Source organism: Rattus norvegicus, chromosome 12 (genome assembly GCF_036323735.1).
Source record: "Rattus norvegicus strain BN/NHsdMcwi chromosome 12, GRCr8, whole genome shotgun sequence".
In the NCBI taxonomy this organism is placed as follows: Eukaryota; Metazoa; Chordata; class Mammalia; order Rodentia; family Muridae; genus Rattus; species Rattus norvegicus.
This window is the reverse complement of record NC_086030.1, coordinates 46,084,112-46,098,510: the sequence shown is the minus strand read 5'-3', so window position 1 is coordinate 46,098,510 and position 14,399 is coordinate 46,084,112. Positions and strand designations below refer to the sequence as shown.

The window sequence follows — 14,399 nt, the reverse complement described above, 5'->3', positions numbered from 1 at the left end:
CAAGGGGGAAACTGAGGCTCAGAGAGGTAGAGCCAGTGTTGCTCAAGGTCACGTGACTCAGTTGTGAGCAGAGATGGTGTTTGAATTTCGATTTGATGCTTATGACATCACGACAGGGTGCAGCATCTGGCGGGAGACCTGAGGCTCTGAGAGGTCACACAGCTAACACCAGTGAGAGTTTGAACCAGGGAGTGACCTGGCCCACAGACGGTGGCCTTAGGGAGCTGACTGGGTACCAATGGAGTCAGTGTGTAGTGGGCACTCTGTTAGTGAGGTCAGGAAAGGGTTAACCCAATGCCTGTGGTTTTCTTGGAACCGAGGTGTAGTCCTGGAATATGCTTCCTCCCCCAGGAGTTCTCATCCTTCACTAATGGAAAAGAGCCTTCAATTACCCAGCTTCCTGACTGCTCTTTCCTGAAACTGCATCTTGCCCAGACCGCTGCTCCCAGGGGTTCCTAGGCCCAGTTCTCCCAGGCCCAGGAAAGGATGGCTTCAGTTTCCAGGAAGATCTCACCTCATACCCTGTGGGGAGCTGTCCCAGGGTATTCTGAGAGCCATCTTTCTGGTCCTCTAATAGGGAACAGAGCTGTCCCACCTCTCCCCACCCTCAGCCTCTCTTGCTAGGGCATTAACTGTTACATCCAAGGAAAACTAGGGAGCCCTCCACTCTTCCTCTCTACTCTGTGTGTGTGTGTGTGTGTGTGTGTGTGCGCGCGCGCACATGTGTGAGTATGTGTGTGTGTATGTGTGTGTGTGCACGCGCGCGTGCATGTGTGAGTATGTGTGTGTGTGTGTGTGCGTGTGTATGTGTGTGTGTCTTCGATACACACATCCATCTGGATAAAGAACAAGATTCTTCTAGTAATTTACTAAGTGTGACTCACCTCTCCTTTGTTTTGTCTTGGGTGCCATTGCAGGGGACAACGCAGCTTGGTAGCTCTGTGTCCAGCATTTAGGCAATGAAGTCAATATGCCTGTTACTGGGCCTTAAGCACCATGCTACTTTCTAATTGTAACACTAACAAGTTGTGAGAGGCTGGGACAGGGGCCCCTGCAGGTTTCGGCTATGGGATGTGTGTAGTGGGGGTGGGGGTGGGGGTAAATGGTGTGTAGTGGTGGATGGATGGAGTCTGCTTGGTTGTGGGGGGGGTGGTACTGGAGACATGGGGCCTCTGAATGTCAGCTCATTCATTCCCTCCCTCCCTTCCTCCCCTCCCTCTTCTTCCCTCCCCCTTCCTTTCTTCCTCATACCTAGGATCCCGCACATCCATTCTCTCTTACATCCTAAGTGGTTTATGAAACTGCCCAGAATGAGTCAAAATGGACCCACTCTGCCCTTGTTTAACATCTCCAAACTCCCCAACCCGAAACTGCCTATCATGGTTTGGATATGCTTGGCCCAGGGAGTGGCACTATCAGGAGGCATGGCCTTGTTGGAGTAGATGTGTCACTGTGGGAGGGAGCTTTAAGATCCTAACCCTAGCTGCCTGGAAGCCAGTCTTCCACTAGCAGCCTTCAGATGAAGATGTAGAACTCTCAGCTCCTGCACCATGCCTGCCTGGATGCTGCCATACTCCTGCCTTTGATGATAATTGACTGAACCTCTGAACCTGTAAGCCAGGCCCAATTAAATGTTGTCCTTTATAAGACTTGCCTTGGTCATGGTGTCTGTTCACAGCAGTAAAACCCTAACTTAGACACATGGGCTTAATTGTGGACCTTGAAATTTGTATGTTAAAACTATAACCCCAGTACCTCCAATGTATTTGGTGATACGGCCTTTGAAGAGGCACCTCTTTATAAGGAAGCCATTTTGGAGGGCTCTAATCCAGTCTTAGTAGAAAGGGGGGATGTGGACACATAAAGGTTCTGCATGGAAGAGTAGGGCACTCACAGCAAAGGTCACTGTGAGGAAGCAGAGAGAGGACTGCTGTGTGCAGTCAAGATGGGACCGACCCTGGCAGCACCTTTCCCAGAACTCTGAGACAGTAAACCCCATTTCTTTAAGGTCATTGGGAAGCCTACCTTGATCTCTCTGGGTTTGGATTAGGCACTAGCCAAGGATATCCCTATGTTTCCCCTGAGTCTCTACACCCCAGGTCCCTGTTTATCGCAGCCACTTGTTTATTTTCTGTCCTTGCTCTCAAGGACCTGCAAGTCACAGTCTTGGCCAGCATTCAGCCTGTGTACAGCTGCTTACCGCACGGAGACGGTGGGACTCACTGCTTACCGCATGGAGATGGTGGGACTCGCTGCTTACCGCATGAAGACAGTGGGACTCGCTGCTTTGGAGCTGATAGCTTGGGGTGCGCATCTCACACATGTTCATCAGGGCCACTGATGTGTGGTGACAACCCAGCCCCAATAGTAGCTATGAGTACCCCAGGAGCACAGGGCTACTCGTTCACTAACCATGGGCTACTCTCATCCTTGTGAATCTGGGAGGAGGGTTCCACCAGCATCCCTATTTTCCCAATGAAAAAACTGAGGCATAAAGGACCCGGAAACTCATCGAAGGTCAAAAGGCCAGCAAACGTTAGAGCTGGAATCTGAGTCCAGCCTCCTGAATCCCTGCTGTACAAAAACCCGATGATGCTGGTCTCCTGCCGTGGGGTGGAGCCTGCCTCTCTCATCAGGAAACGCCTTCGTCTGCTGGGTCTAGACCACTTGCTCTAGCTTGTGACAAGTGTCAAACCTGACCTTCATTCCCCTAATGTGCAGGGAACAGACTGAAAAAAAAGTTAATGACAAAACCCAGAAGTGAGCCTGGTGGCAGTTTGTCTTTTCTCTCCTGGTCACAGAACAAAAACCTCAGATTTAAAGAGAAAGCACCTATCTGCTTGAATGCAAGGCACAGTCGGTAGCCTCTCCACAGGGGCTTGTACAAGGCTCCCGTCTGCAGTGCCCAGGCTTAGAACCTTGGTGAGCACCACTCACCGGTACAATTCCTGTGTAAGCCTGGGGGTGGGGGTGGGGCAGGCAGACAGGCCTTTCCTCTCGCTGGCCGCCAGTCCATGTATACAATGTTGTCCCGGCCCATGCTCAATGGCGGATCAGGACATGGGGTGCGGACGTGCTTTCACTGAGAGGATACGGTAGGAAGCTGTGTCTCAGTGCTCTAGATAGCCCCTCCCGTTTTGAAAAGTAGAAGCCAAATCTCCCACACCCCCAGGTGATGGAATCGATCCCCACTCGGCTGATTCAGGATTATTGGTTGGCTTTGGGATCAATCACACTGGGGTTGAGGGCCTAGCCAGGCTCTGATCTACACTGGCTGATGCAGTGGCTGAGGGCTTAAGAAAGGACAGAGACTAACACTGTGGCTGGACTGTGAAATGTGCCCAAGGCTCTGCCTTTGTGTTGGTGCCCTCAGGGGAGGTTGTGAACCCTGTGCCTCACGTGATCACTACATGTCAGAGTTAGGGCTCTGGGAGCAGGCTCCGTGAGCTGGAACTGGGCTTGGTTTAGCCTGAGTTTCTTGCTTTGTGATCAGCTCAGGTATCAGGAGGCTGCCTGTTGCACCCACTGCTGTGCCTTCCTTCCAGGCTGGGCTGTATCCCTCAAATTTCAGCCAGAATAATCTCTTCTCTCACTTGCTTCTTTGCCTGTCGTCTGTTTATAATTGTTAACGAGTGTGCGTTGTGGGGAGGGGATGTGTCATGCTGCACTTGTTGGGGTCGGAGGGACAGACCGTAAGAATCAGTTCTCTCCTACCTTGTGGGTTCAAACTCAGGTCACTGGGCACAGCAGTGGGTGCCTTTACTGGTCTAGCCCCTTAAGTTGCTTCTTGTCAAGCATTCTTCACATTGGGAAGGAAAATGGTGGATATAACTGATGGTAAAGATGCTCCTGTTCCCAGGAGACAGCCCAGCACTTGAGAGCACTGGCTGCTCTTCAGAGAACTGGGTTCAGTTTCCAGCAACCACATGAGGCTTGCAACTTCCTGTAACTCCAGCTCCAGGGGATCTGCTTCCCTCTTCTGAGCTCTGAGGGCCACACACACACACACACACACACACACACACACACACACACAGAGAGAGAGAGAGAGAGAGAGAGAGAGAGAGAGAGAGAGAGATGTCCATACATAACCATACAGATACATACATACACAGACACACAGGTACACCCACACCCAAACATACCCCCTAACACACATATTTATACCCTAACACACATACACCTATACATACATAGAAAGTCACATACACCCATACACACAGATATGCACCCCCTCACACATGCACGCACATACATACATACATACAGGTGACACCCATACCCACATACATACACCACCACACATATACCTTTATACATACATACCTATATGCATACACAAACAGACACATACACCCATACACACACACATACAGACACATACATGACACCCACACCCACATGTATACCTTTATACATACATATTGTACACATACACACACTCACATCACCCCCATGTACACACATATACTCACACATCCATATACCCATACACACACCTGCATACACACGTATACCCCCACATATGCCCATATACATATACACTCATATACACAGACACATAGCCCCCATACACCCATAGACACAGGCATGCACACCTCCCACAAACCAGATGCACATATGCCCATAGTTTAAAACTAGTAAAAACAAATCTTTAAAATGCCCAACTCTCCCTCCCTCTTCATTTTGATTCTTTGACTTTGCTACTTCGTCTTATCTGGAGTTTGGGTCTTTCCCTCACTCCCTGTATCTGTTCTGCTCTTTCGACCAACTCGGTCCATGGAATGGCAGGAGGCTGCTGGGGGGCCACCGAGCCTCCTGTGAGCCTTTGCCTCAGGAAGCCTTGGGTACCCAGGCCCTTGTTCTTAGAATTTTTCTTAGGTACAGTGTGAGCGAGCCCGTGTCAGCCCACTAGATGTTGAGAGATACTGCTGTCTTCCTAATCGACCAACCAAACCAAACCAAACCCTGGCCCTGTGTGGACCAGACAACCTCCGGTTTACCCATCAGCTGGATACAAGCAAGAAGGCAGGCCTAGCCAGATACATACATACAGACATACATGTACACCCACACCCATACACACACACACATACACACACATATACACCCCAACACACACACCCGTACACAGTCATGCAGCAAAGGTGGGTTTGCCCAGCAGTCTGCAGACTTGGGAGGGTTCTAAGTCATCCCGAGTTGAGCAATACATCAACACTCCAGCTGTTCAGCGTGGCCAGAACCTATCACTAGCCAAGGAAAAGAAACGGCCATCTTTAGTCTTTGGAGAGGGTTAGCAAGCTACAGCCAATGAGTGTGTGCGTGACTTGTTTCTGTAAGGGAAGCCTTATTGGGACACAGACAATACAGCCCGGCCTTGTCTCTTTCAGACTATGACGGTAAAGTAGTTTCGAGAGGGATCGTGCGATCTGCGACATCCCAGACCTGTCCTAGCTACATCTCGGAGTAACAGTAAACACATTTCTCTAACACCCACCGTGGGTTGACAGTCATAATGACAGCCTGTCTAATCCACCTGAGCTGAGAGCCAGGGAGTGATGATTCCTGTTGGGAGACCCCTGGCAGGGTTCACTTTCCCCGTCTGGCATGGAGGAAAACAGTTTCTGCTCACTACACTTAACCTCGTGGTCAAGCCTCATTCAGATCGTATGGGTGGGAAACAGGACCCTTCTCTTCCCATGCCCAGAGCTACGTGACCCTCACGCTTCCAGGAGCCTTATCCACGGGGATGGCAGGGAGGCGTGTGGGTGCTTCCAGGAGATGCCGTGAGGAACCTCGGGGCCTGTTTTCCTAAGGGCATGCTTTAAGGGCGTCCAGCTTGGGCTGCCAGTGGAACGCCCGCTCCTGATGAGCAGTTCTACCAAGAGGCCCAGAGGATGTTCATCAAAGGTGGGCAGAGGCTGGTGTGATATGGTGAGATTAGCTTTGGCTATCAATAAGGGATGAGGACATGTTCAGTGTGTGCTGCTGCTGGCGGTGGTGAGGGAAAACGGTGATGGTGATGATGGTGGTGGTGCCGGTGGTGATAGAGTTTGTAGTGGTTGTCTGTATCTTCTACCCATGAATTATTAATTCTCTTTTAATAATGTCTAATATCTAGACCTGACCTGTGATTTCACTTCTGGGTTACTGTGGTAGTTTGTGTATGTGGGCCCAGGGAGTGGCACTATTGGGAGGTGTGGCCCTGTTGGAGTGGGTGTGGTCTTATTGCAGGAGGCGTGTCACTGTGGGCTTGGACTTTAAGACCCTTATCCTAGCTGCCTGGAAGTCAGTCTTCCCCTAGCAGCCTTCAGATGAAGATGTAGAACTCTCAGCTCCTCCTGTATCATGCTGGCCTGGATGCTGCCATGTTCCTGCCTTGATGATAATGGACTGAACCTCTGAACCTGTAAGCCAGCCCCAATTAAATGGGTCCTTATAAGCTTGCCTTGGTCATGGGGTCTGTCTACAGCAGTAAAACCCTAACTAAGACAGTAACTCTTTGTATACAAGAGTATTGGCTTTCAAAATTTGTCATGAACTCCCCAGAGGCAAGTCCTTGGGATCTGCTTTCTACAGTGTCTATGAGGAGAATTTGGGCTGTGATATCAGATTGACTTGGCTAAAGGCCTGAGAGGGCGACATGCCCTGTGTGCTCTGTGACCAAGAATAGTTGGGTCCACATCTTCGAGCCTCTGCTTCCTCTTCTGCAGAGAGGGACAAGGAGACACCTACATGGTAGGGCTATGGGGAGGGGGTTGCTGAGTGCATATGGTATCTACAGAGTGGCAGTTATTACTGCAAAGGCCAAGGCAGAGGTTTTCAGCAGTGAGGTTGGAGGGCACGTGCAGTTTTGGAGTGAGGGGACCTGTGTGCCTGTCTGTAGACATCCGCACTGGTTGTGGCTTGTGGGCAGAGGGGTGCTGTTGACATCTTCTGGGCAGAGGCCCAGGATGCTGCTTTTAAATATCCCACGGGGCACAGGAGAGCCCTTCAAGACTTGGGGCTCTCAGTCTCCAGACAGCAGCAGTGCTGCGGTGAGCTTTTGTCTGTGCCTGAACCTTTCCTGGTGAAGAGCTACGGACCTGTGGCTCTCGGAGCAGACATGAGAGGAACCACGTGCCAAGGTTTCAGAAAGCAAGCACGCTCTCTGGAAGGTTGGTTGGTCTCTGAGTACCATGGGATGAGGAGGAGGAGGTCATGCCATCCCTTTAGGCATGGGACCACAGAGGCTTGTGGGAAATAGCTCTCTGAGTCTTGGACGGCGCTGTGGGTGTGGGGTCGTGACCCCTGAACCTCAGCTGAGACTTTTTCTTTGGTGGGGGGGGTACAAGCTCGGCATTGAGAGTTCAAGAAGAGAGAGTTTATCTTTGCAAATTATTTGACGTTTGAGTGTCTGGCTTGGTAAGGAATGACTCTGGCCCCAGCATATTTGCTGCTGGGATCTAACCTACCACATCTACTCTGTCTATTCTCTGTTATTTTTCTTTTTTTGTGAGCCAGTTTTGCTGACTCCAGGACTCTTGTCCCTTTTAAGGGGACAAAGGAGCAACTTAGGAGTTCCTGATGGGCTAGCTCTCCGGGTCATTTCAGCTTCGTTCCGTTTCTGACCCAGCAAGGCTATGGAAGTGGAGGTGGGGTCTACTTACACGTGAGACTCAGGCAGGGAGGGCGCCATGATACAGTTGTGGATGGGTGTGAACGGGCGGATGATGATGCCGGCCTCCAACTTCTTCATCTTTTCGTATTCGTAGGTGCTGAGGGGAGAGCAGAATGGGGGAGCAGAGTGAGTTGGGGGAAGCAGTGTTGGGGCTCATCTATGTCAGGGCTTGACACTGGGTACTGGACACCTGCAGTGTGTGTGCCTGGCAGTCATGACAGCATGCCAAGTAAGAATCCTAGAGGTAGTCGGTGAACACGACACATTAAAAAAAAAAAAAAAGCAAGGCTCATCCCACCAGAGGAGACAAGAAAATAAACAAGAAGGTAAATTCCTTGTTTCAGAGACACCAGGTTTTTGGAATGACTCCTCCAGGAGGAGAGGGAGGGAAAGAGGGAGGGGGAGAGGGGAGAGGGGGAGGGGAAGGTAAAGGGGGATGGGGAAAGGGAAAGAAAATGTGGTAACTTGCTCAGTCAGGCTCCCAGCCTGTGGGATTGTGGCTCACATGCAGGACGAATCTCGCTTTATTAGTGGGTCCTCTCTGTGAACCCTCCCCCAGACACAGGCAGAGGTGGGCACTACACACCTCGTAGGTTTTTCAATTCAGTCAGGTTGGTAACCAAGACCGACTCGCATGCTTTCTGACTCCACTCTACAAAGGATATTTTTGAGACCACATTTCAGTGGGCTTTTGCCCTGTGTCTCTCACAGAGCGGGTTATGCCAGCTACAGAAAATGGCTTTCTTTCCAATATTCCTGCATCATAGGCGGTTTCTTTTATAACTGAACTTGGCCTGCAGGCATGTTTTAATCAGTCTCTCTCTCTCTCTCTCTCTCTCTCTCTCTCTCTCTCTCTCTCACACACACACACACACACACACACTACCCATGTTTTATATTTTAGACACTTCTTGTAAGTATTTGGTTCTTAAGACCTTAAAAAGGGTGGTCACTCCGGGCTACATCTCCACTGAGTATCAGTAGCAGCTGGGGATTGAGAGTCACTGCCTGCTTTGCTGGGGTCTTGTGCCCCAGGCTTGGGAGTCACTGCCTGCTTCTCTGTGGTCGTGTACCCCAGGCTTCAGCACCCCTGGTTCCTCACTCCCCCTTCCCTTGAAGCTCTGATTACCCAGGAGCCCCATTTAAGTATTTTCCTTACAGGATCACTCATGGGCTCCTGGTTCACTGACTTCTAGCAGTGGCGACTGAACACCTCTGTGCAGGGGCAGCAGATGTAGCAAGGAAGGAGGCTGACCCACCTCTTCCCCTCCCGAGACTTAGAGTCTTGTGAGCGTGGGGGTGGGGTGTGGGTACAACCAAGCACATGGTGTTGGCTACGTGTGTGTAGGGAGAATGCGCAGAGTTTACAGCCTAACGCTGGCTGGGATCCCTGAGGGAGTCATGACAGTTACAAAGCACAAATGAGAGGTGGGTCCCCATACTTTCCCATCCTTGGATCTTGCCTCTGGGGTCGGTTGACTCAATAGAATTTGACAAAAGTGATATCGCACCAGGATTCAAGAGTGAGCAGCCTCTCCCCCTGGCCTCATGGGACGCTGTACAGCATCTACTCTATGAGGAGTCCCTCAGCCTACGAAGACTGTGCCACAGGGCAAGGGAGGCACCAGGACTTCCTTGAGGAAGTGAGGGAGCCATGTACTGTGACCCACTCTGGCTGGAGGGATGACCACCCTCCCTTCTGTCACAGATCTGGGAAGGTTGTGTTTGTTGCCTTGAGTTAGTACGTTTTGGAGTGGGCGCTCCACAGCTGCAGTGATGAACCGGATGGACAGGAATTATGAGCTGGAGTCTGAAGGCCCAATGGGACTAACCAGACAAATAGAGGGGGGATGGGCTGGTACTGGGAAGCAGCTGCCAGGGGTGGGGGTGGGGCATGTGGTCAGAGGGGAAGGAGGAGGCAGGAGCAGCAAGCCACAAGCAAGGCTGTCTGGGCCTGTGAGCTTCTGCCCAGACTTCTGTCTTTCGCTGGGAAAAGGGTGCCCTTGAGAGGGTTCTGTTGGGAGCAGTTTCTCTTCTGAAAAGACTAGCCTAGCTTCTTGTGAGGTCATGCTGGCATGTGAGCACCAGGCACCATCCTCTGGGGAATCTGAGGACAATCCTGGGGTCAGAGAGCTAATTAAAAGATAGCCCCGGAATCTAGGTGCCCCGGTTTCCATGGGCATTGACTCCTTATTTGACACTGGAGCTGGAAAACAAACAAACTAGGGACAAAAAACCTCACTGGCAAATACATTGCTGTGCTGCCCTACTAAACAGGGCTACACTTCCGTGACTCCCAGAGCATAAAGAAGTTAGCCCAGCCCTCACACTCCTTATCCCTGGTTCGATGCCTTCTCTTGACTCCAATAATATGACAAGTTCCATTCTCCGACCACCTCTTTTTGCCTGAATCTGTAGCTGTGGCTGAAAAAACGAGGTCACTGAGCATAGTGGGGAGGATGGCTTGCAGGCGAGAATCTGTGGTTCATGCTTGATTTTCCCCTTCTTTGCCTTGTTTGTCAGGCTTAAAGCCTTTGCCTGTAACCACTTAGATCCTGAGGTGTGTGTGTTTATGTGCGTGAATGCATATGTGTGTATATATGTCTGTATGTCTGTGTGTGTATGTATATGTGTGTATATATGTATATGTATGTGAGTGTACATATATGTATATATGTGTTTCTATGTATGTATGTGTATGTGTGTATATGTGTCTGTATGTATGTGTATGAATGTGTATGTATGTGTGTATGTATGTGTGTTTATATGTATTTCTATGTATGTATGTATGTGTGTATATGTGTCTGTATGTGTATGAGTGTGTGTATGGTTGTGTATATGTATGTGTATTGGTATATGTATGTGTATGTATGTATAGGTGTAGTATGTGTATGTATATATAGGTATGTATGTGTGTGTATGTATTTGTCTGTGTATATGTATGTGTGTATATATATGTGCATATATATGTATGTGTCTGTGTATGTATATGTGTATATATGTGTCTGTATATATGTGTATGAGTGTGTGTATGTATCTGTCCATATGAATTTGTATGTATGTATGTGTGTGAGTGTGTGTATGTATGTATGTGTATGTGTGTATGTGTGAGCTTGGTTAGTAAGCATTTATAAAAGAACACTTGCATCCTTGAGACCTCTACATTAGAACCATATTTGTAGAAGGCAGGCTTTTTGATATGAGATGACTCCACGGAAAATAAGATTTTTATGCCAAAAAATATAAGGAGTTTAGCTAAAGGAAGTCCAGAGAGGTCAAAATCACTTGTTGTATTATAGTCGCTGGCAGCCACTGAGCGTGTTCTTCAAGCTGTGATCTGTGCTAAAGCTTCACTTCATGTAATCTTCATAGCAAGCAGGAGTATTTGGTGTCACCCACGCGGGTGAAGTAAATGGAGGCTCAGTTGTGCAGGTGGAGTCAGGACTCAACTCCAAGTCTTAACTGTGCTCTTGACCATGACGCCACCCTGCTGTGGACAGTCTCTTATGCCAATTTATAAAGCAACATTTGATTGGGGGTGGATTACAGTTTTAGAGGTTCAGTCCATTATCATCAAGGTAGGACACGCAGACAGTCATGGTGCAGGAGGAGCTGAGGGTTCTACATCTTGATCTGCAGGCATCAGGAGGAAACTGTTCTCCTCTGAGTAGAGCTTAAGCGTAGGAGACCTCGAAGCCTTCCCCACAGTGACACACTTCTCTGACAAAGTCACACCTACTTTGCCAAGGCCACACACACTCCAACAAGGCCAAACCTTCTAATAGTGCCACTTGCTGTGGCCAAGCACTCAAACACACGAGTCTGTGGGGGCCCCACCTATTCACATCACACTCCCCGGCTTCCACAGGCTCACAGCCATAACATAATACAAATACATTTAGTCCAACTTCACAGCCCCACGGTCTACCGCAGGCTCAACGGTGTCATAGCCTCTGCTGAGATTTATGTGATCTCTTAACTGTAATACCCCATAAAATCAAAGTCAAGAAGCAGATCATGTATTTCCACATCACAGGATATACGTTACAAAACTCAGGGACGGGAACATAGTGAGGAAATGCTGGACCAAAGCGAAGTCGAAAACCAGGTGGGCAAACTCTGGATCTTCCTTGTGTGACGTCAAAATGCTCTTCAGATCTCCAACTCCTTTCAGCTTTGTTGACTGCAGCCCACTTCGTTCTCTTGGGCTGGTTCCTCTCCCCGTTAGCGGCCTTCCTCAGGGGACAGCCTATGGCTCTGGCCTCTCTAGCGTCGTAGGGCTTCCAAAGCAATACAGGGTCCACCTTCACAGCGTCACACGATGGCGTCTCTGGGCCTTCATGCAGACACACCTCTGCCACGTGCCCGGGCCCCACAGCTCTCCTCAGCTGCAGAACCCCTTTTACACATGACCTCTCTAGGGCTCCATGCAGGAACACCATGCCGCGTTTCTGGCCTCAGTAGCTTTCCTTTGTCAAAGGAGGAAATTCCATCCTTGATTTTAAAGTCCTAACTATGTGGCCCAAGCTGCCAAGCTCTGCTGCTTGCTGGGGCTGGAACATGGCTGCCTTGCTCGATTACATCTTCACCAGCTTTCTGCTTTTCATGGTTTTCTCCACAGGTTAAGCTTGGCTGTCCTGGAACTTGCTCTGCAGACCAGGCTGGCCTTGATTTCAGAGATCTGCCTGCCTTTGTCTCCCGAGTGCTGGGATGTCTGTTGGTTTTCCCAATGTCGTTAGTGAAAGCATCCTCAGTTGCCACATCTGGACCTGATTCCTTTCCATAAGATGGGAGCTTAGCTGGGTGGGATCTTGCCCTGAGGTTGCTACTCCCTTAATCCCTTTAATGTCCTTGAACACAGGATTTAACTCCATTCCCCTTTAATCCTTGAACCACACATTTTTGTATTTTCCATTTCTAAACTTGCTACATTTCATCAAAATGCTGCACAGGACAAAGTCTTTGCTAGGCTATTTTGAGATTTCCTTTGTCAACGCAATTAATCTAAATCTCTTCACCTTAGCCTCAGGCAGACTCTTCAGACAAGGGCAAAAAGCAGCCACAGTCTTTACCAAAATACCACAAGAACAATCTCTAGGCAACATACTAAAATTCTCCCCTGAAACCTCTTGAGCCTGCAGAGTTCAGCTCGCCCTCAGCACCAATGTGTTCCGTATTCCTATTATGATGGTCCGTTGAGCCCCTCTTAAAGCTGCTTTCCACTCCATGTTCCTTCAAACAAAAACATGGTCTGGCCTATCACAGCAATACCCTAGCAATACCCTGGTACCAACTTCTGTCTTAGTTAGGGTTTCCATTGCGGTGAAGAGACACCCTGACTAAGGCAGCTCTTATAAAGGAAAACGCTTAACTGAGCTGGCTTACACTTTCAGAATTGAGTCCATTATCATCACGGCGAGAAGCGTGGTAGCACGCAGCGCAAATGTGTTGTTGGAGAAGGAGCTGAGAGTTCTACATTTTGATCCACAGGCATCAGAAGGAGACTGTGTTCCACACTGGATGGGGCTTGAGCATAGGAGACCTCAAAGCCCACCCCCAAAGTGACACGCTTCCTCCAACAAGGCCACACCTCCTAACGGTGCCACTGCCTTGGGGCCAAGCATTCAAACACATGAGTCCGAAAGGGCCATACCTGTTCACACCGCCACAGGTGGCTGCTTCATTAGACGACAGTTTCTGCCAAAAGGAGGAAGAACTTTAGTCCTCTCTCTGCTGGGGTAAGGCTGCGGCTGGCTCGCTCCTCTGGGGAGGATGATGTTTAACCTTCCTCAGTAGCAGCACTGGTTGATGACTGTGGGCTGCAGGCTTCCATGGCGTGGATGGAGCAGACTCTGACTCTTTTCTACGAAATGTGCTTGAGGTGAGAGGCCTAGCAACGAACCCAACCGAACCACTGCAGATTGTAGGAGCCTACTGACATGTCGTACTGTCTGAACTATGGACACACACAGCCTGCATGTGACAACTAAATGAGGGCACTTTTAAGAAAGAAAACACAGTACCACCCTAATCATATGCGGTCGACACTGGGGCTTCCTGACGGACGGATTCTGCTGTGTTATCGGTGTACATCTTGGCATCACTCGCCACGATCTGTCAGCATTATGATCACTTTCTGTCGGTATTTTGTTTTGTTTTTATTTTCCTCCTAGATTGTTTATTTCAACTGAAAGGGATAGATATGGTGGAGTTCATGGCTCTGCGAGACCACATCGTTCAATACATCACTGTTAGGTGTGTAATAAGGAGTCCTTGGATTGTGGTAGTTTGACTGTGAAGGATCCCCACAGGCCCACATGTCTGAACACTTGGCCTCCAGCTGGTGGTGCTGTTTGGGGATGGCTGTTGTTGTTGTTGTTGTTGTTGGAGAAGGAGGAGAATGAGGAGGAGGAGGAAGAGAAGGAAGAAGAGGAGGAGGAGGAGGGGGAGGAGGAAGAGGAGGAAGAGGAGGAGGAGGAGGGAGAGGAGGAAGAGGAGGAAGAGGAGGAGGAGGAAGAGGAAAAGGAAGAGGAGGGGGAGAAGAGGAGGAGGGGGAGGAAGAGGAAGAGGAAGAGGAGGAGGGGGAGAGGAGGAGGGGGAGGAGAATGAGGAGGAGGAGAATGAGGAGGAGGAGGAGGAAGAGGAGGAGGAAGAGGAAGAGGAGGAGGAAGAGGAGGAGGAAGAAGAGGAGGAGGAGGAGGAAGAGGAGGAGGAGGAGAGGAGGAGGGGGGAGGAGAAT

The 14,399-nt window shown here is 49.7% G+C and overlaps 1 protein-coding gene across 2 annotated transcripts in view; it reads right to left on the bottom strand.

Moving 5' to 3' along the window:
• Positions 1-14,399, bottom strand: part of Ccdc60 (coiled-coil domain containing 60) — a 165,685-nt gene that overhangs the window by 42,568 nt on the left and 108,718 nt on the right. For both annotated transcript variants that reach the window (XM_006249464.4, NM_001034945.2), the window contains exon 4: positions 7,650-7,757. In XM_006249464.4, coding sequence (XP_006249526.1) covers positions 7,650-7,757 — 108 coding nt within the window. The remainder of the gene's footprint in view (positions 1-7,649; positions 7,758-14,399) is intronic.